The 26,674-nt window shown below is 43.3% G+C and overlaps 1 protein-coding gene across 9 annotated transcripts in view; it reads left to right on the forward strand.

Moving 5' to 3' along the window:
• Positions 1-26,674, forward strand: part of L1CAM (L1 cell adhesion molecule) — a 721,289-nt gene that overhangs the window by 247,218 nt on the left and 447,397 nt on the right. For all 9 annotated transcript variants that reach the window (XM_089685157.1, XM_089685163.1, XM_089685158.1 and 6 more), the window contains one exon: positions 24,326-24,434. In XM_089685157.1, coding sequence (XP_089541283.1) covers positions 24,326-24,434 — 109 coding nt within the window. The remainder of the gene's footprint in view (positions 1-24,325; positions 24,435-26,674) is intronic.

Consider the following 26,674-nt stretch of genomic DNA (forward strand, 5'->3'; position numbering starts at 1 on the left):
TCCATAGTAATGGGCCCCCTGCTCAGGATAAGTTCTCCTAGGTTGGGATGGATGCCATCTCATATCCCTTGACCCAATGTCAGCATCCGCAATGTCATATAGGGGTTCAAACCTATTTTGGACAGGAATGGGTGGATACTGATTATAGTGTTGTGTTTTAGGTGGTCTAGAGTTAGGGTGGCTAGCATGCCTACTCTGAGAAAAATTATGCGACGCAATAGGGCGCCTTGGAGTGCCCGGAAGTGGGTCCTGAACAGAATCCCCTTTAGGGAGCTGCCATTTGAAAACTAGATTTTCCTGGTAATCTTTGGTATCCCTAGAGTATTTCTTACGTTTCTTATTTTTCTGTGTGCGTTCCACACTTTCAAGATATAATTGTAATTTGTTGGATTCAGCAGTATACTCAGGTGTGCCTTTATATGGGGTGAGTTGTTCCCTCACTTTATTAATTTCGATGTCCAATTTGGCTAATTTTCTCTTTTTTCTGGTTATAAGAAAACCTTCATCCTGAACCTTTTGAATTTTGCAATGAGAAGCAACTACTTCTGGTTTGGCAATAATTTCTATCTACAGACCAGGGGTGTGGCAATGGGCGCTAAATTCGCCCCTAGCCTGGCTAACTTGTTTATGGCAAGGTGGGAGGAGGACATCATCTATTCTAGAGATTGGCCAGAACTGCTATTCTATAAAAGATACATAGATGATGTCCTCCTCCTATGGCAGGGGGAAGAAGCTTCTCTCATTAGCTTCTTCAGCACACTTAACAACAATAATCTTAACATCAGGTTCTCGTATGAGTATAGTACTAATTGTGTGAATTTTCTGGACATCACCATCTTTAATAAAGGAGGATACTGTAGTACCGAAGCTCACTTTAAATCATCAGATAGGAACAGTTACATCCCTATTGATAGTTGTCACCATCCGCAGTGGCTAAATAGCATTCCTAAGAGTCAATTCATGAGGATAAGGCGTAATTGTACGGAAATTGGAACCTATCATGAAAAAGTAAAAATTCTAAGACAAAGGTTTTTGGATAAAGGCTATACAGCAGAAGCCATAGATCAGGAAATTGATAGGGTAGCTAAATTGGACAGGCATGACATGCTCTCGGGACCACCTAACCCAAGGAAAGATCTGTTCTGTCCATTCATCACCCCTTACTCTATTCAGCATAAGGTTATACGCCACATTGTGAAAAGAAACTGGGAAGTACTTAGAGCAGACCCTATCCTTTCAAAATGCTTACCTACAAATCCGGAAATTATTTTTAAAAGGGCCCCACCGCTTCGTAATACTATCGCCCCGAATATACTGGATCCCCCCACACACCCTAAGCTCTTTGGTAATCTTAGGGGTTTTTTTCCCTGTAAGAAATGTCAAATATGCAAGTATGGCAATATGCCCAAGAGGAAAGTCGAATCTTTCACTTCCACCATAACTGGGAAAGATTATGAAATAACCACGTTCATTTCTTGTAACTCACGTTATGTGGTGTATCTTCTGGAGTGCCCGTGCCAGAAGCAATACATTGGAAGGACCACGAGGAGACTTCGTGATCGCCTCCACGATCACGTTTATAATATTAAAAGGGGATTTCGCGAACATTCCCTATCTAAGCATTACAGAGATCATCACCACAGAGATCCCTCCACCCTCAGGTTTACAGGCATTGACGTTGCACAACATCACTGGAGGGGTTCTAATAGAAGCAGGGAGGTCTCGCGTCTTGAGACTAAATGGATCTTTGAGATGAAGTCTATGACACCGTTAAGTCACAACATAGAATTGGACCTAAACTGCTTCATCGACAACAGTTGAAACTTAAATATGGAATGATCTTACATATGACCACCTATTGGTTGGTCGTCTCTATTTTCCCATGGTCCCCTATATTGGTGCCATACGGCTCATAACATGTGTTTATGTAACGAGGGCTCTTTGTGCAACTTTAGCTGTTCTATTGTACCTGGGCGATTGTAGTACATGCCCCTGCCTTCTTAGGTCATTTCATAAGGAAGTCTTCCACATATTCGCTTTCTTCACATGCGTTTATGTGGGCGGATGAACCAATTATAACATCTTGTAGATGCTCCTTTTTTCACGTCTTCTTCTCTTACAATTGAGGTTCTTGGTACTTCTTTATTCATATTGATTCACATCTTCATTACTGGGTCCATTTGTGTTAATACTAGTGCGTCTTATTAGTAGGACGCATTATTATTACTATTATTATTATTTTTATGGTATATGCATTTTCTTGTACATGAACGTTATATGTGTATCAATTTACCTTAAGGATAATTGTGTATTTTTATATTTCATTATTTTTGTATTCTGGCTACATATTTCTAGATTTTTTATATTTTTATTTTTATTTTATATAGAGATACATATATACGTAAGGTGGATCTCTGGTAGATGGGCGCCCGTGTCTCATGCACATGCGTTGTATTATCATGGGATATAGGTATTAGAGGACCAGATCCCTTTATGTTTTATAGTTGATTGAGAATCTATATAATCCATATGAAGTCCATCCTGTAGGATATATAGCTCAGTAGTATTGAGCGTACTGTTGCCTGACTGTTCTCCTGTATGCAGCGGATCAGTCATTTCGGCTTCAGTCCCTTCTTTTCTCATTGAGAATCCACAAGAAAATGGCGCCCGTCCCGGTCCGCGCAGGCGCACTGGAGACCGGCTGGATGTTTATATGCAACCGAGAAAATGGCGACCAGACTATTCGCGCATGCGCAGTGGGACACGCGGCGGCCATCTTTATGGTTCCCAAACTCCGGGAAAATGGCGCCCGCGCATGCGCAGTTGCGCTGATCGTCAGCGAGGCGGCGCTAGTGCGGTTTGGCGCGAATTTTGAAGCATATAAAGAGGTAAACAGACGTCAGGCATGCATGGCATCACCCCTACAGTAGACGTGTATTGACACGAAACGCGTCTAGGAGGAGCCTTCGCACGCCTTGACGTCACGCCGCCGGGTCAGGAGGTCTGGCGGCCCACCCATGTTTCTCACTGGTCAGTGTTTAGAATCTTTTTTCAGCTGCTTTTACTGGCTACAGGCTGCAGGCATGTGTTTTGTAACTCCTGTGGTTTTTACGTATTGGATTTAATAAATATTTTTTATAAAAAACATACTACACTATGAGTATTTTTACTCCTCATACCTGGCACTGAGTTCCCATACCTCAGCCCCAGCATTTTTAGGTTCTCTGTGTGGACCCAAGGAGCAGTGTGATTCGACCAGACCAGTATTGTCTTATCACCGACGGACCATCTGGGTACTATAAAGCAGCACCTACATGGGACCTCGGCTACATGAAACCTGTACATGCACATTGTAATTGCGCTTCTGGTAAGTGGGCAATTTATCTATCCCTTGGATTGGATTACACCTATACTCCCTGAGAGTCCCCCATCATTGAACTGTCTATCACCTATAATATTTTTATATTGGACAATCATATATATTCTTATTGCTACTTGGACATTGTTTGTAGCGCTGCACTTATTTTTTCTATTTCAATGATAAAAGAGTGAAGTTGGTGATAGCAAAATATTTCTCCGGGAGGCATCTGATATGTCGTCAAAAAAAAGTTGAAGTGACCGAGGACTAAACCCATCTAAATAGTCTCCGATACGTAACAGACCCTTATTAATCCACCACTGGAACACCGATGGAGATAGACCCGGGGCAAATTTAGGATTACCAAACACTGGGGCTAATGGGGTATGTGGAGAGGAGAAAGGTTTGCGAGCTCGCCATCTATCCCACACCGATAATGAATAGGATAGAGTAGGACACAAAATAGGAAGACGCAATCCACCGGGAAGCCACATGAGAGTACCCACAGCGTATGGATGGCACGAAAGAGCCTCAATCCCGACCCACTTGGGGACATATCCCCTGGCCGTAGTACACAATAACTGTGATATTTGGGCCACCTGAAAATATGCCAGGATGTTAGGGAGTCCCAAATTGCCATGCCTCTTCAGGGAGAATAAGGTAGACTTGTTAATCCTAGGGCGTTTTCCCCTCCATATAAATCTAGAGACCGCTGCTTGTAGTAATAACAGTTCCCGTTTGGGGACCATGATTGGCAGCATCCTGAAATAGTACAATAATCTCGGTAAAAGGTCATTTTAATAGAATGAATTTTACTGAACCAGGAAAGTGAAAGATCCTGCCAGTCTAATAAGTAATTTTTAAGTCGTTGAAAAGCGGGAGATAGTTGATCTTGTATAACGTCGATATAGATTTCGTGAGGTGAATCCCTAGATAGAGAAGAGAGCCAGGGGCCTACTGAAAATCAAAATTTTCCCGGAGGTAACGAACCTCCGAATCGGGTAACGAGATATTCAAGGCAACCGTTTTAGACGAGTTAAGAGTAAGACCAGAGGCCTCAGGAAACCGATGAAACAAGTGGAAGAAACCAGGCAGAGACGTTCGAGGATTAGAAACATACATGAGAACATCATCAGCAAATAAGGCGCATTTATGATCCCGTTGACCACATTAGACGCCCGAGATAGTGGGATCAGCACGAATAGCAATCGCAAGTGGTTCCATTGCCAAAGCAAAGAGCAATGGAGAAAGAGGACATCCCTGTCTAGTCCCTCGTTCTATCAAAAATGGGGCTGATTTATATCCACGAATGGAAACTTGAGCGGACGGAGTAGAATATAGGGCCCATAACAGCGTCGTAAAATGAGGGCCAAACCCGAATTTGTCTAACGTCTTAAACAGATAGTCCCAAGACAGACAGTCGAATGCTTTCTGAATATCCAGTGACAGTGGTAAAATTTGCCTCTGTGAAGACCCGTCCCAATTGGACTGCACCACTGACAGCAAAGCTATAGTCTGTCGAATTTGGTCCGATGTTTGTCGACCGCTTATGAATCCTGACTGGTCATCGTGAATATATAGGGCCAAAAATTTATGGAGACGTAGGGCCAGTATATTAGTAAGAATCTTTAAATCGCAATTAATTAAGGAAATAGGCCAGTAATTGGACACCATAGCGGCGTCCTTGAGAGGCTTGGGGATTACACTGATGAATGCTTTATTTTCATCTGGGAGTACCATTCCCCCATCCCGCAAATAGTTAAAGTAGAGGGCCATATGGGGCATCAAAATATCAGGGAAAGCTTTATAATAATTATTGGGAAGACCATCTAGTCCTGGGGCCTTATGAGAGGCAAGAGATTTCACCGTGTTCCCGATTTCTTCACATGAAATAGGCCGTTCCATCATCTCCCTATGGGTCTCCTGGAGGGGGGGAAGTGAAACAGACCCCAAAAAGGTGTCAAGAGATGAAGAAGAACCCCCTTTGGGCGAGCTATAAAGTTTAGAGTAGAAAGAATGAAATTTGTGGAGGATCTTACTAGGGTCCTGGGATAACGAACCGTTATCCATTCTGAGTTTGGGGAAAGCCATCTGGGAATGTCTGGGAGTCAGCTTTTGTGCTAACAAAGTGTCAGGTCTGTCCCTCCAAGTAAAGAATTTATGATTAGACCAACAAAGTTGTTTGTCAGCAATGGTAGTAAGACACAAATTAAGTTCCAGTCGGGCCTGGTCAAGTTTAAGTAACAAATCAGGACTGGGATTTTGCTTATGTTGAGCAACCAGGTCAGTGTATAACTGAGTTTTAATGGTAAGTAGGTCATTTTGGGCTTTTTTAAGATGAAAAGAAAGTTGAATAATACACCCCCTGACCGAGGCCTTATGAGCTGCCCAATTAATCGCCGGGTCCGTGTCCCCTGCTTTATTGCAGGCAAAGAATGCTTGTAAATGTGAGGAGATTTCCCAACAATGAGAGGGGTTACCCAAAATACAGTCATTAAGACGCCAGTGAAAAGCCGTCCTACCAGGTGTCCTGGACGACAAGGTTATAGAAACTGGATCATGGTCAGACCAGGGCGTGGGGAAAATTTTAGCAGTAAGAAGTCTGGGGAGTGAATGTGTCTGAAGAAATATACGGGAATAACTGTTATGAGCCCTGGAGTAGTGGGAGTAGTCTCGAGAAGTACGATTATCCTCTCTCCATGCATCAATAAAGTCATAGCGATATAATAGTTGGGCCAACTTACGGCTCCGTCTAGAAGGAGGCTGCAGCGTGATGGTTTGGGAACGATCGAGAGTCTGGTCCAGTGCTAGATTGGAGTCACCAGCCAGAATAACATCTCCCTCAAATTCCCCAACCAGGGTGCTTAGCAGGGACTGAAAAAATTCCACCTGATTGGTATTTGGAGTATAATAAATTAGAAAAGTGATTAGGTGTCCTTCCAAGTGACCTTTCGCCAGAAGATATCGCCCCTCCCTGTCCCGGATAATTTAGGATTCAGTAAAGGACAGTCGGCGAGAAAAGCAAAGGGCCACCCCCCGTTTTTTGCATTAGCAAAAAAGCAGACAGGGTAATTTTTATGGATATAGCGCGGAGAGGAGGGGGGAAAATGAGTCTCCTGTAAGGCAACTATATCTGCCCCAAGAGAGTGGTACAAACTAAAAGCCTGTATGTGTTTAGAGGGGGAATTAAGCCCCTGAACATTGTGAGAAATTAGACGAATACCCCCTCTAGTTGACCGTAGGGAAGACATTATAAATAATTAAGGAGCTAAGCAGGATGGAGACCCTACGTTCCTGAAGAGTGAAAATGTTCCTAAGAGTCCCTAAATGTAAGGAAAAATTGGAGAAAAAAGGAAAGAGAAAGGATAAGACATTCGGAACACAAAAGTCCGCATGTCAAGTAACCGTGGTACACGAAACATTACTAAATAAATAGTTCAGACTATGCACCAGGAAATACAGAGCAATAGCCCTGTAGTGGAATGGATCTGCCCAAAGAAGCGATCTCGGGGAAGAGTCTTCCAGTCAGTGAGAGCGTAAAGACACTCTCCGGCACCAACATTAGCAGAAACCCATCAGCCAATACAAGAACAAAACAAAACAATTGAACCTTCTGAAATGGCATTCAGCAAACAGCAAACAGATGTAAAGTAATCCCCAGGTCCCGCCCCCACCCTCCCCCCCGCCAATCCCCCCACACCAGCAGAGCAGCAGTGGCCAACGCTCGCAGGAGCCATAGAGAGGCCACAACCAATCAAAACATCACAGTGAAAAGTCCCCAAAAGGACACAGGAGTTCAAGAGATCTTCCCAGGTGGATTCCGTGAACCCTTCTTCTTAGAGTTTGGCGTAGCCCACAATGGCTGGAGCAGCGGAGGTCGAGAAGCCGATCCTGTAGGGGAATGGGATGCCGGACTGCGAGAGATAACACCCAGCTGAAGCAGCAACTCCTTGCCATCCTGGAACGTAGCAAACCCATAGGATTTTCCATTAAGAGTGAACTGCAGGCAAAAAGGGTAGGCCCAACGATATCTAATGCCCTTCTGAACTAAGTGAAAGAGTAGTGGCTTGAGGGATCGCCACTTCTGGATAGTGGCCGGAGAGACATCAGCAAAGATTTGTATCTTGTGCCCCGTAAGCTCCAGGTCCGGATTCTCCCTGCTATATCGCATAACCGTTTCCTTCACCTGAAAAATATAAGGCTTGACGATGATATCTCTAGGAGGCCCCCCTTGCCGGGGGGGGGGGATCAATGCCCTGTGAATACGATCTATCTCAAGATGAAGGTCATCAATGTCGGGCAAAGCAGACCGCATGAGGGTGTGTGCGCAGCTAATGAGCTCCTTAACAGACTCAGGGAGTCCTCGAATGCGAAAATTGTATCGCCTGGTCCATTTCTCCAAATCATCAATTTTAGAGTATGCTTCCTCCAGGCGATCTTGCAAGTCGGTGATCATGTTGGAATTTTAACATCAACTTTAGCCTCGATACTGTCCAGCCGTTGGCCCAAGGCCTGAAAATCCTGCTTAAGGTCAGCCACCAATTTTGAGGTTGCTCTATCCAGTTCGCGTTGCAGCAGATCCGTGAACCAAGCTATCAAGGTCACGTCACCCGAATATAGTGGTGGGTCAGGAGGAATTGTTGGCGAGGAGGCCGGGCTGTCATCTGTGGGTTCTGGACTGCTATGCTGGCTGGAAAAAATGGCAGCGGTCTCGCTGCTCAATGGCGAGGAGGCAGGGGAGTCACGGCCCAAGGAACAGGCTAAAGCCTGGGACTCTGGTGGTACAGGGCTGGAAGGTGACCGGGGGGACCGCAGGGAGTCACTCACCCCAGCTGGTGACGCTGTCGCAGTCCTCCTCAGTCCAGTGTGGGATGAGGTGCTCGTTTTCTCCCTCTGGGGGAGAGGTGCTGCCGTGAGAGAGGCAGAGGAGGCACTAGGAGCCGTCGATCCGGGCGCCATCGTGGACCTCCCAGTCCCCGCAGGGAGCAGCATCTGGGAGCCTCTACGGCTCTTCCCTGCCAGTTTTCCCGGCATATTGCATGTGCCCGAGGTCTGGTCCAGGTCCGGGGGGGCCCCCGGAGCTAGCGTGCACTATGCCCTTATATGGGCTGTTATCGGTGTCGGAGGTGTGCGGAGCTATCGCCGGGATGTCCGATCCCGGCGGCTGCGCATGCGCACTCTATTCAAATTTTTTTTAAACATCTTTGAGTTTATTGGGTACATTTTGGGGGTAAGCGGTGGTGGTGGCGGTAGCAGTGTTCATGGAATGACACCACAGAAGCCATTGCAGTTTATCCACTGCACAGGTTCAACCATTGCAGATTATCCACTGCGCAGGCCCACGGATCTCGGCCATATATTGCTTCTAGAAGCTTCACATGTGAGTGTGCATTTTATTTGTTATAGAGATATTAAAATGTTTTAAGGTTTGTACTATGTGGAGTCTTTTATTTATGAGGTGATGTGATGGATGGAGTTAAATTCCAGAGAAGCTATGAATGTTAGTTGGGGTCCATCAAGTTGAACTTCAGCGTCCACACTGGGACGAAAAGCGCAGTTAGACCAAACATAATATTATGTGAGGTCACACTGCTGGAGGTGAGCAGACATCTAGTGGCGAAGTATTTGCACCTTTATGACTTGGAGCACTTGGTGTTTAGATAAGGAAGGAAGGATGGAAGCATTACAATGAAGATAAATGAACTATTTTACACACTTGTATTTCTGTGATTCAGAATTTTGTAATTTATTATGTTTTGCGGTGCACTTATCACAGCATTTTTAAATTTTTACCGCCACAGCAGTTGATTTTTTTCAGCTGGCGATTGTCATGCAAAAATGGTCCAGGCAGCTCTAGAGATCATGTTTTCACTGCTGAAAATGGTAAAGGGTCATAGTTGAGTGGGCAGCACAGTAGCTAAATGGTTAGCACTTCCGCTTGGCAGTACTAGGGTCATTGGTTCGAATCACAGCCACGGCACCACCTGCCTGGAGTTTGCATGTTCTCCCTGTGCCTGTGTGGGTTTCCTCCGGGTACTCCGGTTTCTTCCCACACTTCAAAGACATGCTGGCAGGTTAATTGGATCATGTCTAAATTGGCCCTAATATGTGTATGTATGAATGTAAGTTTGGGACCTTAGATTGTACACCCCTTGAGGGTTAGGGACTGATGTGAATGTACAATATATATGTGTAAAGCATTGCGTAAATTGACGGCGCTATATAAGTACCTGAAATAAATAAATAGATGAAGGTTAACGCTAGACAGTTAATCTGTAAAGGCTCTTAAAGCATTGGCTATGGAGAATTTTCGGTACAATCGATTTTTGCTGTTTCGCAGGTGTGTGCAATTTTCAGTGTAGCTGAGTGCTATGTGTTCTGCCCCCCACTCTCCCTGCTAGTCCAACCCCCCACAGCCGTCAGAGTACAGAGTGGCTGGAGGAGCAGTTGAGCGCTTCTGTGCCTATTCTCCTCCTTTCTTTTCTCCCCTTTGGGATATGTGTGTCTAGAGGGCCATGCTATGACATAGGAGAGGCGCCTTGCCAGCCATGGACAAACTAGGAACCGAAATCGAGAGACAGATGGGACATGTAATCCCTTGGGAATAAATGTCCATTGGCAGCAATGTGGTCTGGACTAGAGATCCCACAAAACCTTGCTACAGAAGGGGTGTAGAGAGCAGGGTTTCCTGGGCAAAATTTACACCAGACAGGCAGTGCAGTCCAGACCGTGAGAGTGAAAGGACTGTGCTGTAGATTGCTATACTGGGAAGAGTAAAAGAGAGAATGCAAGTGTGCCGCTGAAACTCACTGCAGAGCTAAGAGACACAAACCCAGAGGGCCTACTGCTGCTGTATATCTAGGTCTGGTGAGGAAGCCTGTCGTCCATTACTTACTACCATCTCTGGAGACCTAGCCTTTAGGAAATACCTAATCAGCTGCCTTGTTGACTGTCTTAAAGCGTGCCAGTGGTTACTGGGTCCCAACGTTTAACCAGCTGAAGAGACAGTTGCTGCCCCTTGGCCTTTGCCCCTTGCTTTGTTAAAAAGGTACCGCTGTACCATACCTCAGCCAATTCTTTAGCGTGCACTCTAAACTAGTGTAGTATTATTTTCATTCATATTGCATTTAACATTTATCTATGTTGTTTCTCTCTAATTTGCTGAGTTGTGTATTGATTTCAGTTAGTAGTATACTGTAGAACCTGATCTTAGTCACTTTGGCGTAGTCATTACTCTGTCTAGCAGACGGTGTTCAAATTTGCTCACTGTTTGCTCATTTATGTTCTACTGCCATGTATTCTAAACCAGGGGTAGGCAAACTTAGAGTGGTAGACATCTACTTGAACAACATGGGAGAAAGCAAAGATCACTGGGCACAGCGCTAGTTTTAGGGAGCTAACCTAGCTAGGTTGTTAAAAAGTAAGGCAGTTTTGAAGAAAACTTATGGCCGGTTCCCACTGTGATCGCACGGAAGTGTGGCACATTCCCATGCATTTTCCGTGTGCTCCTGAGCAGTGCATTTTATCAGCCAGTTTCATTTAAATGGGCTGCAATGCACTGGAATGCAGAAAAAGTAGTGCATGCACTACTTTTAAACGCATGGCGCACCAAATAGCATGGTACTATGGAACCATGTGATTTGGTGTTCACAAACGCACTGCATTTGTGGTGCCGTTACCAATACATTGACACCTAAATGCAGATCACAAAGGCAGTGTGGTCACCTGTGGTGCCGGAAACGCGCATGGAATGCATCTATACAGCAACGTGTGAACCAGCCCTTAGAAAAAATATAAGAATACAAATGTCAATGTAAAAATATGAACTTATTTAGGTCAGGAGTAACTAAAGCAGAGTTCACAGGTCAGAAGTATGTAGCGTAGCAAGCATTCACAGATCAGGAGTATATAGCACAATATTCACAGGTCAGGAGTACGTAGTGCAGCGTTCACAGGTCAGTAGTATATAGTGCAGTGTTTACAGGTCATTAGTACACCGATCAGGAGTACACAGGTCTGAGTTCTTGTGTAGATCCTGACATGACTCCTGTGCCCAGCTGCCAGTATCCCCCTTTCATCTGCTCTTGCTGTAATAATGCAGCCCTTTTTTAAAAGTACTGCTTTGCCCTTCCCTAACAATCAGTATCTATTCTGGCATGCTGCTTTACATCCACTCATCTATCCTGGGTGCATGTATGTCATGTAGAAAATGGGCAGAACGGATATGAGGAGAGGATCCACAGGAGTCCATATAGCTAGTGTAGCTGCGGTGGGGCTTTGCTTGGAAAAAAGTTGTTTTGATGGCATGGTCGGTACTTGCAGGGATATGATCTACCTGTCACGTGCTTACGACCAATGGGTAAATCACGGCCAATGGGTTGCTGACTCCCCTTCTAAACCCATATACATAGATAAAGCCCATTTATCACTAAACAAGTGTGTAATTATTTTCTTGTAGTGACCTACAGCCCGATTAAAGATATTTATATTTGTGCTTTGTTGTGTATACTTGTGCTTGCAGTGATTTTCATTCAACCAGGTATGTCAGAAGGGCTGAGATTGTTCTTGGAGTCGAGGTGCAGAACAGAGAACCCAAAGCCAAGGAAAACAGAGAACCCCCAAGTGGCTCCTGCTTGAAATGTTTGTGATCTCTTTACTGGACGCATCCCCTTCTTTTATATTTTACCCAAAAATTGGGTGTTGTGTTTGTGTGCTCTAAAGTTCATATCTTAATTGTTCAGTACATAAGCATAATATTCATAGATCATGGATTATAGGATCATACCTTCAGTTAATTGGATACTGGCAAAGCTCTGAGGACACGGAGCGCCGCTTCTATATCCCTCTCTCACTCCGTGAGTCACTCAAAACTTTATTACCTTATTAATTTCTCTTGAGAATCTTCAATCAACTCCTCACTGTTTTCTATACTTTACAAAAAAATTTCCAACACATTTGCTAGCCTGTAAAACAACCAAATTGACCCTATCTAACCACTTACGTTAAAAACAGAGGACTTTGTTTGCATATATTTGCAAATATATGCATAAGCTGCAGTGCCCACAACAAGTCTCCTCTGTATATACTGGGGCCTCAATGCTATAATTTTTCGGAGTCTCCCAAGTAGGAGCACATATAGCAGTGGATAGACCAAGGTTAGGTGTGTCTGGAGGGAGCCGACCCCTTCCTAAAGGCACAAGGATGCACATGACGCAAATGGTTAGACAGGGTCAATTTGGTTGTTTTGCAGGCTGGCTGGTAAGTGTGGTGAGAAATATTTTTGTTTGTTTGTGATGTGCATTCCCCTTCCATGTGCACCTTACTGCAAATGCTAGTTATAGGTTGGGGTGGTTGTCACTTTATTGTACAGTTGGTTTTCTATACGTTACATTAAAAATAGTGCATTCTAATCAATGCAACCTCAGCAAAACCGTGGGAACTACACCCAAAGCTGTGGAGACAACTTGTAATGTTGCTTCAGCCACTGGATCCTGCATTGACCCTCACCTTGGCCTTTAGTGCAACATGTTACAGGTAGCTGCAGGGTGCTATAAAGGTCCAGGGCCATGGTCCACCACAATGGAACCCAGTCCCTGAAGATCCCCTCAGGTCTATGCCCACTGTTACGAGGGAAGCCTTGACCATTTATAGAGACCACGACCTAGTCAGGTAAGACAGGTTTGCCTTGTATTCTGACCTCTATTATCATAACCCACATGCTTGGTATGCACAGTGTCACACCTCTAAACTTTTCAAACTTGGATAGCTAAAACCTATCAATTTGATAGCTTAGGTTCAGGCATTGCATCATATCACAGGTCATGCACTTTACCACCAACTTTGAGAAAGCACGTAGGTGCTCCTTCCACCCTCTTTGAACAAGGAAATTTAGTGCGGGGTGGTCTGCAATCACTTGTAGCGTTAGCCCTCAGGACAGGCTTACCCTATATTCCGCACCCTCCTTTGTGAGTATCCCATGGAGGAACAAATATATTTGTAGGATAACACTGGAATCCAAGAATAAGGGGGCCACAGCAAAAACTAAACCTAATGGTCACTTTGTCAGGACTTTACTTGACACTCCACCTCAGAGTGCTCAGTCTTCCCAAATGCTGGAGCAGGAACACATAGCATCTGATAGCACTTATCCCTGCATCTGAAGCCACCTATATACAGTATCTGGTACACAACAGGCAGCTTATCTGTCTGCAGAGGAAGCTTTCTGCAACCATGGCAAAATTTTAGTCAGGATCTCTGAAGATAGGCCTAGATTCATTGGCTACTGTAGCCTCATACAATCAGCTAATACAGAGCTACAGTTGCAAGAAAAAAAGTATGTGAACCCCTTGGGATTACGTGGAGTTTTGCATGAATTGGGCATAAAATGTGCTCTGAACGTCATCTAAGACACAACAATAGAAGAACACAGTCTGCTGAACATAATACTACACAAACATTAGATGTTGCCATCGTTTAATTGCACATAACATGTAAACATTCACATTGCAGGGAGGAAAAAGTATGTGAACCTTTGGACATAATAACTGGTTGACCCTCCTTTGGCAGCAATAACCTCAACCAAACATTTCCTGTAGTTGCAGATCAGACCTGCACAACGATCTGGAGTAATTTTGGACCACTCCTCTTCACAAAACTGTTTCAGTGTAGCAATATTCTTTTGATGTCTGGTGTGAATTGCTCTCTTAAGGTCATGCCACAGCATTTCAATCGGGTCGAGGTCAGGACTCTGACTGGGCCACTCCAGAAGGCGTATTCTATGCTGTTGCAGCCATTGTTGAATTACTTGTATGCTTTGGGTCATTGTCCTGTTGCATCACCCATCCTCTGCGGAGCTTCAGTTGGCGGACAGATGGTCGTACGTTTTCCTGCAAAATGTCTTGATAAACTCTGGAAATCATTTTCCCATCAATGACAACAATCCGTCCAGGCCCTGAGGCAGCAAAGCAGCCCCAAACCATGATGCTCCCTCCGCCATGTTTTACAGCGGGGATGAGGTTTTGATGTTGGTGTGCTGTGCCTTTTTTTCTCCACACATAGTGTTGTGTGTTCTTCCCAAACAACTCAATCTTGGTTTCATCTGTCCACAGTATATTTTGCCAGTAGTGCTGTGGAACATCCAGGTGCTCTTTTGCAAACTTCAAACGTGCTGCAATATTCTTTTTGGACAGCAATGGCTTCCTCCATGGTGTCCTCCCATGTACTCCATTCTTGTTTAATGTTTTCCTTATTGTAGATGTGTCAACAAAAATGTTAGCATGTGCCAGAGATTTCTGTAGGTCTTTAGCTGACACTCTGGGATTCTTCTTTACCTCATGCAGCATTCTGCGCTGTGCTCTTGCAGTCATTTTTACAGGACGACCACGCCTAGGGAGAGTGCTAAACTTTCTCCATTTGTAGACAGTCTGTCTTACTGTGGACACATGAACATCAAGGCTTTTGGAGATACTTTTGTAACCCTTTCCAGCTTCATGCAAGTCAACAATTCTTGATCGTAGGTCTTCTGAGAGCTCTTTTCTGCGAGGCATGGTTCACATCAGACAGTGCTTCTTGAAACCAGTAAACCCAAAACAGGTGTGTGTTTTTTAAGGGCAGGACAGCTGTCAGCAACACATCCAATATCATCACACTGATTGGAGTCAAGGTTGGCTCACTCCTGGCTCCAATTAGCTCTGGGAGAAGTCATTAAGCTAGGGCCTCACATACTTTTTCCTCCCTGCACTGTGAATGTTTACATGTTATGTGCAATTAAACCATGGCAACATCTACTGTTTGTGTAGTATTATGTTCAGCAGACTGTGTTCTTCTATTGTTGTGACTTAGATGACGTTCAGAGCACATTTTATGCCCAATTCATGCAAAACTCCACGTAATCCCAAGGGGTTCACATACTTTTTTTCTTGCAACTGTACTTATCTCCGCTATTCATTTATACATTGTACATTTATACATTACATGTATATGTACCTTATACATTGTTTTCTGTGTTGTATTGAACTGTATCAGGTTAATATTGTTTTGTAGCATGTAGTGTTAGTTTTGGGTAACTACAACATGTTCACTATGTGATTTTGGTCTCTTTCTCTGTTCTCCTCTTTGCTTAGTGCTAGTTAATTTAGTCTTAGCTAGACCCTCTTCATTTCTTCCATGTTTCCTCAATCAGTATTAATATTTAACAGAAACAGGGCTCAGGAAAGCTCATTGTTTTCTTACCTTTCCAAAGACTGGGAAAACATCCTCTGTACTACAGTTAGCTGAAAGAAAAATTGCATTTGATTCAACTTCTGTGTCCTATTGAAGAGTTAATGTCATGGATACCAAAAACAGAATTCAGCAAGGATGACCAGATCTGTGGGCTATACCTAAAGAAATCAGGAACAAGACAGAGTAAAGTTAAATGACGTTGATTACCATAAATATCAATCTTACAACACCAGCACACCATAAACAATGAAAGTGACAAAATAAACGCAAAATGAAAGTGCAGCAACCCAAATGATACCCTAACTAACTATATACAAATGGAGGGAGCACACATAAACAAGCCAAGGTCAGGACTAAGACAGGAAACAAGAGGAGCAGGGAGCAAAGTACAGGGAGAGCTGGATGCAGGGAGCAGGTCACAGGAACAGGTCTCAGAGTCTGGTATACAAGAACAAGAATCAGGCTCAGGCAGGGACACGGCTTGCAGGAAGAACACTGAAGCCTTGAATTCCAGTCAAAGGCGGGCTTATATACCCCCTAGCAGTCTATATCAGGTGCAGATTAATTACTTGTACAGTCCAGCTGCTGGGAGACACCTGCTGGTGGCCACCGGAATGGTGCCCTCTGGGAACAACAGTGCCACCAGCAGGTGACCCAAATAATGACACAGGTCCTGACAGTAAAGCTGCCTATGGATGGTGCCAAGTCAACAGGTGAATATATTGTCTGGACAGACTGGGTCTAAGGAGGTATGTCAATTCATAAAGCAACATTTAAAACAGAACAGTATTATAGTGGGTTTTGTGACAAATGGCCTTGGATAGCACAAGGGGTAGCTAGGAGCTATGCATGCTGTGCCATTGTGGCAAGGTAAACAACTCCACTTCAGGTTTTGCACCTGGGTGAGAGGCCGCAGGATACCTTCTAAAGAGTGAAACCTTTCAAGTTAAAAATGAGAGAGCCAGACTAGCAGTATGGCTGAAAAGGAACAATCAACACAAACCTGAATGGATGTGTGATTGAGCACATAGCTAGAACGGTTAGCCAGGAGGCTGTAACTGTCTTTGCAACTTTTGTAACTTTGTCCTTGAGGGGAACAGCATGTCTACCTTTCTAGAGGCAAAGCATGTCTACTAATCCTTGAACAATACATCCAAAACATGCATAGGAAGCAGTTGACTGGCTGCATTGTCTACTTCCCTCCTTCCCTCCTTCCTCAGTTGCTACATCTACCCCCACTCTACCCCCAACATTCTCCTGGCACTTTTGCAGCCTACCTCTGCTGCTTTCAGCCAAAAAGAGGAAGGCTTACAACAGGGCTCAGAGACATTTCCCTTGCTATATCCAGTATTGAAGTTATTGGGCCAGGCAGAAGACATTGAAGCGAAGGCTGGAACCTCAGCAGGATTTGCCAACACTCACACCACTAAATGCAGTAGCTACCTTCTTGCACTTAGTTCCCTTCTCCAGTTGCTGGACTGTAAAAAAGAAAAAAAAAAGAAAATTGCTGTCCCTGAACCACACCTAGAGTCTGAATGCTAACTTGGCAAAGCTGCTGGCATTGCAACTGCTTCCATTCCAGCTGGTGGTAATATCCCCTTCCCAACAGTTCTTAGGTTGTGTTGTCAATAGTCAACTATACCCAGTCGCCAATACACTTCTAACAGGGTCATCCATGCCCTCCACCATTCTGTGGAAATGTGTCTCTGTCATTAAGCCATGCTTTTAGTGGCAGGGTACAAATGACCACCAAAATGTGGGCAGGTAGAGTATATATAGTTCACTGCACACTGCTTTCTGCCAGCTAGAAAGGCTGCTGTGGTGCCACCACTTTGTTGGGAAATGTTAACAGCTCTGTCCACTCTGCTTATTTTTTCTCATTTGCCTCATCCTGTAATTCCTCATTTTCCTTAGCACCACTAGACCACCAAGCACTCCAGAGAGCCGATGCAAAATGCTGCCATTCGGTGCTTCATTCTGTATAACTGGGGAATGGGAGCCACACTGGGCTGCAGCTTGCACGTCTTGGGAACATACCTACTGGCCTCTCTCCAGGCCCTGGCCAAGAGGTGGCTTACCACAGATCATCAGGTCATTTGTAATATTAACACAAATGGGTTGGTTGCCTAAACCCGGTCACTGGTGACTATTTGTTCCAGGGTGGATACTGAAATGCAAAAGCTGCCCATAGGTTGATTGAAATTTGAGGTGAATAGAGGAATCTTCTCCACTGGGACGTTGTATTCTGACAACAAGACTCTCCACTGTCAGAATACACTGACCAAATGGCTGCAGCTGGCTGACTGAAAAAAACTTTCCAACAAGACCGTTGACAGTAGTCCTGCTGTCAGAACACAATTTCCCAGCAGGGAGGATTCCTGTATCCATCTCAGTTGTGTGGATGAAAGAATTCATTGTTTTTTTCTTTCTCCTGGTTCCCAGACAGTATAGACTGGCTCACTTTTATAAAAACTAGCAAATGCATCTGTTCCTAAATGGGTTCCTTTTAGTAGTGCAGATTATTGATTGTGATTATTTTGCGCATGTGGAATATCCTATGTAAAATACCTAATTTTATGTATGTGTTATGAAATAAAGTGGTCAGAGGAGGAAATGGAGACAGCACATCTCTGAAACGTGACAAAAAATATCTAAAAAAGGTAGCAAAAGTCAGGCATCTACCGTAGGTGGATCCTACTAATATTATCGGTATCCCTGCAGAGCCTTGGACCGGCTCTGTGACTTCAGGCGTCAGCCTACTTTAGCCCATTGTTGGCTGAATCTGGGGTCATAGGAGTGCAGAAAAAGAAAAAAAAAGCTTTGGCCATACTTCTCCTTTAACTGTACAGATCAAGAGCAGGAAGACGTAGGCCTGCCTTAGCTAAATACTATTTAATACCTGCTAACTTCTAATCAGATTTCTGTAAGCTGCTGTATTAAACATATACAAGTGTCTTAAATAAATATATCCACTATACAGTGTTATGCTCTATTTGTCACATACAGTATATAATGTGCATACATTTTTTATGTGAAAACAATCCGTTCATTAAATAAAAATATATAATACTTCATAGCTCAGTGTTTAAAGTGTTACTAAACCCATGACCCTGCATTCACTATATCTGGTCTCCCACAGTGTACACTACATGGAAATGCAGTTATTGTAGTAAATATAAACTGATAAATACCTTTTCTCAGCAGCAGTATATAGCAGTCTTGTGAGTTCTGTCAGTGTCCAGCAGAGCACTGGTTAAAGCTTGTAGGAGGAGTTTTCATTCTGCTCTGACTGTCTTATGAGGCTGTATAGCCCCTGACTCTCTGTCTGGACAGTGCTGATTGGCCCTGTGCTTTTTACATGCGCCCTTCCAAAGAAAGAAAAACTCTCCAGCAATACAAACTAAAATGAGCATGCACAGAGTGGCTTCTAGAGCTCTGTACTATCAACAGATGGATTGGGGACAGTGGAAGAAGGGGAGGATCAGAGTGACAGGATCAAACAGCCTTTTACACAATGCAGAGGATTGACCCCTTAGGTTCCACAGTGAGTATAACAAGCATGCTTTACTGCATATACAGACTGATTTTACTGTTGTGGGTTTATTAACACTTTTATATACAGTGTTATTAATAAACAGATCTTTTTACCATTTCAGTTTTCCAGTTCTTTAATTTTATCAACCAAAGTGTCCAGTGCATCCAATAAATAATTTAGACTTCATTCAATATTCAAAGTGCTTGGTGTTTCCAGCTTTCTCAGTCTCTCCAGTCAGCTTTATAAATAAAGCGCTCCACAATACACACTGTGCCTCTTCTCAACCAGTGTTTCTCCAGATATTTTTCACATAAATAGCCAAATGTTTTTACAGTTTTAGAGTGACGAAGCATTAAAATCTTTGTTGGGGTATTTTATTTTTGTGTCCTGCTGGGGAGGTCCTGTTTCATTTCCATGTCTTGGAGACACAGCAGGAAATTGAAGAAAATCTCTGAGGCCTGGTTCACACCTGTGCATTTTAGAATGCACAAAAAACTGATGTGTCATAAAAATACATTGAATCCAGTACATTCACATCTGTGTGCTGCGCTGTGCTTCTTTGATAGTAATTGAGCATTTCCAGTTTTCTGTGCATTTACATGCGCTGTGATGCCAAATAGAATAATGAACACATGTAAAATGTATCACAACACATGGAAAAAATGCACTTAACCCCTTGCCCTCAAGAGGATTTAACCCCCTTCCTAACCAGGCCATTGTTTGCGATACGGCGCTGCATTACTTTAACTGAGAACTGTGCAGTCGTGCAACGCTGCACCCAAATGAAATGTATGTCCTTTTTATTCCTACAAATAGAGCTTTCTTTTAGTAGTATTGATCACCTCTGCGTTTTTTATTTTTTGTGCTATGAACAAAGAATGCCCGACAATTTTGAAAAAAACAACATATTTTTGACTTTTTGCTATAAAAAATGTCCAGTAATTTTTTTTTTAAATTTCATCATACATTTAGGTCAAAATGTATTCTGTAACATGTCTTTGCTAAACAAAAACTAAAAACCCAATACATGTAAATTATTGGTTTACATAAGAATTATAACATCTACAAATGGCGGTATATATACTGGAATTATTTATTTATTTTATACTAGTAATGGCGGCGATCAGCGACCTATAGTGGGACTGCGGCGGGCATTCTGACACTGACTAACTGCCATTGCCATCCCAAAGACAGTAATACAGTGATCAGTGCTAATAAAAAGCACCGACACTGTACTAATGACACTAGGCAGGAAGGGGTTAACATCTGGGGCGATCAAAGGGTTAACTGTGTGCTGTTTTACATGATGTGCTGTGTGTGTTTTACTAGGGAAACATGCTGCTTTGTATTGCTCTGTAATGGAGAGCAATACAAAGGAGCATGTCAGTGCTGATGGAGGAGAGATCTGTGTTTTTTTACACACAGACCTCTCCCCTGTCACTGTTCCTCGGCGATCGCTGGTTGATGGTGGGTAATCTCGATCCGGGACCCGGTGATCGACATCTGTAGCCACCAACGGCGGTGCAGGTAGGGCAGCGGTCGCGCCCCCTATCCGAAAGTGCAAATTCATGTATATATACATGATTTTGCACAGCCCTTCCTCCCTGTAGCAGTAATTCTCCTATAGGGTGGCGGAGAACCAGTTAAAAAAGCACACAAAAGCGGACGTGGATAGATGTGAACCCAACCCAATGGGAACAGAATTCCCACCATAGATATTTGTCAAAGGATTAGGTGTCCGATTTGGGGAATTTTCCTCTAAAATTTTGAACTATTGATCACATTTTGTCTCAGTGATCATAGGGGGGGTAAATCTACTCAGCAGGGACACAGGCAGCTATAAGACCCTGAAAGGGTATTTTGCCTTCCCCACTCCACCCAGCACAAAAAAACGGCCTCTAAATACTCTTCCAGTGATAGAGACTGTCCTATGAAAACATTTTACATATTTACCTTAAATTGTTAATCCAACCTCCACCCACTGCTTTCTTCAGGTTTTTAATTTGGTTAGAGTAGTAAGGGAATCCCCAGTTGTCACCTGGGTCACTAGAACTAGTGTCCTCATTGGAAGATTTCCCCTCTAATATTCAGGAGTCATCCCAATATTTGGGATTTTCATTTACTTTCAATGATAATGGTTAACATGACAAATTGAGAGGGTTGATTTACCTAAAAGGGAGTAAAGGGAGAAAACATTTTAATCCATTTCCACTTTGTCCAAAAGTTAAAAAAAAAAGTTTTTCTTTAGTTATATTTGTGTAATATTTAGTTATAATTGTGTTATTTAATTTGTGCTTACACAGCAAAATGTTTTTTATTGTTCCTGTGCTCATCCTTATCTGCTTGCTGCTTTCCAAGACTGTGTCATATAAACCAGCTTTGGCTTTCTTTCTCCCTCTCTTTATTTTGCTGCACTAACTGGAACCTACAGATGAATTTCCAGCCAGTAAGTCTAATCTTCTATTTCCTGAACAAATGTGCTGCTTATTGTAATTATTTATAAATAAACCAATAGACGATATACAGCAGTCAGAGGTTTAGGACAGGTTCACACTGGTGAGCTGTGGTTTGGCCACAGCATGGGTGTATACATAATATTTGTGCGTTTTACCTGTCTCATAAACTTCTATTAAGATGAGTGTTTTCTGAAAGCCTGCCAAAAGTTTGCATGCTGCATCTTTGGTGCACTTTCAGAAAACTGCATACACTCACTCTGCTGCCAAACTGCAGCACACCAGTGTGGACCCAGTCTTAGAGATAATTCATAAACAAAAAAAATATCATGCCATGAAGAAGAAGCGCATAACCACACATGTAATATCACCAGCAGCTGCCATGGGCTGTCTTTTTTATTTGTCAACAGGTGTCTTAAGAACCCTGCACATAAGCTAGCTTCACCTATGCACAGTATTTGGTCATTATGGGGTTGATTTACTAAAATTTGATAATACAAAATCTGGTGCAACTGTGTATGGTAGCCAATCAGCTTCTAACTTCAGCTTGTTCAATTAAGGTTTGGCAGTAAAACCTGGAAGCTGATTTACAGAGCTGCACCAGATTTTGTACTCTCCGGTTTTTGTAAATCAACACCTATATCTTTACCATGATCAGAGAGATTGTCTATCGTAGCTATTGATTTCTAAATTGGCCATAATCACAGTTTATCAAAAGCCAGAGAACTGAAAAGTTGATCTGTAGGCGGCTTGAAGCAGGGCTCCATCTGTACTTTTTTTTTCTATTTTAAGAAGGGTTTGCACACTTCCTAGATCTATTCTGGTCTCTAACACCTCAGTTTTGTTCTCTTCCGATTGTCAATTAGATTTGACCAGCTCCTGCTTTGTTGACAGCTTAGCTTTTTTCAGCCTAATGGATTTGGCCATGGGTTATATTTAAAATTCACTTTCTCGAGGACACATGTCTATCTTTAAACAGTGAACAGAAAAAAAATATGGTGAGGAGTGACCCCTATTTCACTCCATCAAGCAGCAACTGAAAAATGCTTTCAATGCGAGTTGAATTTACAACTCCGCATTGCTATAGTGTGTGTAAACAATAATGTAAGAGCCTAGTTTAGTTTATTAATGAAGCCTGTATCTGTACAATACACTTTCGCTTGCTGCAGAGGCATTGTATGTATGTACAGAGGCTATATAAAAGTATTTTCCCCTTTGAGATTTTCATGATTCATTGACATAGCACAATAAATAACAGTGGGTTTAAAGTTTACACCAGTCAACAGAAATATACTCTCTCGTGTCCAAGTGAAAAATATCTGCAAAGTGATAAGGGAAGCATACCCACAGCTTCCTGATGACACCATGTCTATTTATGTTCACCAGTGTCACCCACTGACTACTTTTTTTAGGCACTGTACTTTATTTTTATATAACCGTAAAAGTTTGTCAGATTTGTAATTGTATATCAGAGCTCATTTACACTTGCTTTGACTTTAACACACATTAAAGCGCCTACTGCTTCAACATACGTTTTTGATGTGTTTTTGATGCTTCTGTGATGCTTCAGTGATGCTTTTTTGAAGCTTTGATGAAGCTTGGCAAATGCCCTGTATGGGTTGATTTTCTATTTGTTTTAAAGGGACCCAGTATAACCCCGGCTCAGTAGTATCTGCACTCAGCAGATCCCCAGCTTATTAGTATCCTGTTTAAAGATCCCCAGCTCATTAGCACCTCTCTCCAGCAGATCCCAGTATCATTGGTAACCTCGTTCAGCAGATCCCCAGCTTATTAGTTCCCTTGTTCAGCAGATCTTCTCCTCAGTAGTTCCAACAGCTCTGCTGATGCCCCACTCAGCAGTGCCCCCAGCTCTGTTGATTCCCCGCTCATAAATAACCCTCAGCTCTGCTGATCCCACAGTCAGTAGTAACCCCCAGCTCTGCTGATCCACCACTCGGTAGTAACCCACAGCTCTGCTGATCCTCCTTTCTCACTGGTCCCAACTCATCCTCCACTATACAGTATTGTTCCCATGTTGCACAGCATGTGTGCCGTCTGCTAGTTGATCCTCACCAGTCTGGACCCCACTCATCTTCCTGCTGCTCCACGCTGCACTCTAGATGTATTGTCTGCACCAGACACTTCCAAAATATGTACACAAGAACCAGAAGTGACTGCTGTCTTTGTGCTTCGCTTGTTGGTTTCCCAGTTAGGGTTGCCACCTCATCCCTTTAAAACCAGACACATATTAATTACACAGGTTCTGAGGCTAATTTAATGGAGGTAAGGCATTAATTGAGTTTAATTACCACCATAGTCAGTCCCATAACCTGTGTAATTGATATGTGTTCAGTTTTAAACACATGAGGTGGCAACCCTATTCCCAGTGCATCCTGGGATCCATACCTGCAATACCACCAAAGCAAACAGAAGCCAACTCTGAATAAAAGCCCCTCAAAAGCTGAAGGTGCTTTTAGCAAGCTTTGTTATAGACTACTATGGAGGCTTTGGAGATGCTTTGAAGCACCAAGAAAGCAGCATTCCGTATAATTTTTAAAGCAAATGCAATGTGTGAACAGGACCATAAGCGTACCATTTTATTTAGTGACAGGTGCTTTGATTGGCATTCAGAGTGCTTTAAAAAGCGAGTCCAATGCCACATTGTGAAGCAAGTGTAAACGAGCCCTTACTGCATGATAGTAAGAGAAAAAATCTGTGGATAGCTTTGGTAACATATGATACCTGTCTTCCTCTTAGCACAACTGTTTCCTCCTGTTTTCACTGGACAACCTCCACAGACGTATGTGGTCTTCCCTAACGATGATATCATGCTCAGGTGTGAAGCAAAAGAAAACTCCAGAGCTTGGTATGTTCAGCAGTTCCTTTTTTTTACTGCCTTTGGTTGCTTTTCAAGACAGCAATACACTAAATATTTATACACTGGTATATTGGAGGTACCACATGGTGGGGAATATGATGGGTGAAAATTGGTGGTATCTCAAGGTCCATAGCTCTGTGGAAGACCAGATATAAAACAAAGTATGTTGAAGTATATTCCTACTCTTGAGGAGTGTCAGGAATGGACTCGTCAATGGTGGCGGGACTCACCTGCCTTGTGGGCTGCAGTACCAGGGCTGGCCAGCGGGTATTCTCGGCAGCAAGAAGCTCACTCCTGCAATCAAGCCATCACTTGAGGCTGATTGCAGGAGGTGTATTTAAGGAATGGCCAGGCCTGCAGTCAGTGCCTTGGTGTATTGTTCCCATGAGCCCCTGTACCTGCATCCTGCCTGATCCCTGCCTGATCCTGACTCTGCTTGAACTCTGCCTGCACCAACCTCGGCTACTCCTGACCAATCTTCTGCCTACTCCTTGTACCTTGTCTGCCCATTAGCTACCGACCCAGCCCGCCTGACTACGTTGTTCTCCATATTTATATATATATATATATATATCAGTTAAGGTTTGGGTTTGTTGCACCTTGTTGTACGTATTTGTGTTAGTTTTGGGTTTGGTTTGTTGCACTGCGTTTATGTCTGTGTTGCCTTAAGAAATTATATTGGTTTACACGCTATACCTGAAGTCTGTGTTTCCCTATGTCGGTCCACACACCTCTGGTCATACCCGGAGCCCTGACAAGGAGGTTCTTTTTTATCTTTTTTACTAAATTATCATGGAAACATCAAGTTTAACCCCTTGGCACCGGCACCTCCCGGCCCTTTAAGGGTTTCAGAAGCCAGGAGGCGGGGTGGGGTTTTAAGGTCATGTGACCGCCGTGATTCGCCGTCACATGATCGGGAAAGGTCCCGATCGAAAGAGGAGATCGGGACCTTTCTGTGAGCACCGGACATGTGTGCTGGGAGCGCGCAGGGCGTTAATAATAAATAGAAGAGGTTAATAATAAATAGAAGTTTAAAGAATATGTAAACCCAACATTTCATATTCCTGATATGTGCCTGCTGTACCATGTATGGAACTTTTGTATGAAAAGTATCATGTTCTCTTTGTACTGTATTCCTTCCTTTGTGTTAAATATCTGGTGTTCCTGTCAGTCCCCTGATTTCCTATTAAATACTGACCACATTAGGTATGAGAGCACAGCATGGCCCATTTTCTAGCTGTGCTGGAACTCAGCCTGCTCTCCTCCAATGATCAGACTTCTGCTGACACTCTACACCCCTCAGCCCAGATATTCACTGGGAGGATCAGTGTTCTGTTGGTTCTCATCCCTGAGGATGGAAGGAGCTTATGCAACTGAGAATAGGGGGTATGTGATCACCTATAAAAAAGGGGAAAAAAGGTATTTATGATTTTTTTTTTATGTACAGGTGAAACTCGAAAAATTAGAATATCATCCACGATAGAAGCCGTGATTTGTCATAATTGTGATTATTATGGCTTACAGCTCATGGAAACCCCAAATCCACAATCTCAGAAAATTAGAATATTACATGCAATCAATAAAACAAGGATTGTAAATAGAACAATATCAGACCTTTGAAAAGTATAAGCATGCATATGTACTCAGTACTTGGTTTGGGCCCCTTTTGCAGCAATTACTGCCTCAATGTGGTGTGGCATGGAAGCTATCAGCCTGTGGCACTGCTGAGGTGTTATGGAAGACCAGGATGCTTCAATAGCAGCCTTCAGCTCTTCTGCATTATTCGGTCTCATGTCTCTCATCTTTCTCTTGGCAATGCTCCATAGATTCTCTATGGGGTTCAGGTCAGGCGAGTTTGCTGGCCAATCCAGCACAGTAATCCCACGGTCATTGAACCATGTTTTGGTGCTTTTGGCAGTGTGGGCAGGTGCCAAGTCCTGCTGGAAAATGAAGTCAGTATCCCCATAAAGCTCATCTGCAGAAGGAAGCATGAAGTGGTCCAAAATCTCCTGGTAGATGGCTGCGTTGACCCTGGACTTAATGAAGCACAGTGGAACAACATCAGCAGATGACATGGCTCCCCAAATCAACACAGACTGTGTAAACATCACACTGGACTTCAAGCATCTTGCAGTGTGTGCCTCTCCATTCTTCCTCCATACTCTTAGTCCTTGGTTTCCAAATGAGATGCAAAAGTTGCTCTCATCAGAAAAGAGGACTTTGGACCA

Source organism: Staurois parvus, unplaced genomic scaffold (assembly GCF_062004578.1).
Source record: "Staurois parvus isolate SC_StPar_1 unplaced genomic scaffold, SC_StPar_1.0 ptg000364l, whole genome shotgun sequence".
Classification (NCBI taxonomy): Eukaryota; Metazoa; Chordata; class Amphibia; order Anura; family Ranidae; genus Staurois; species Staurois parvus.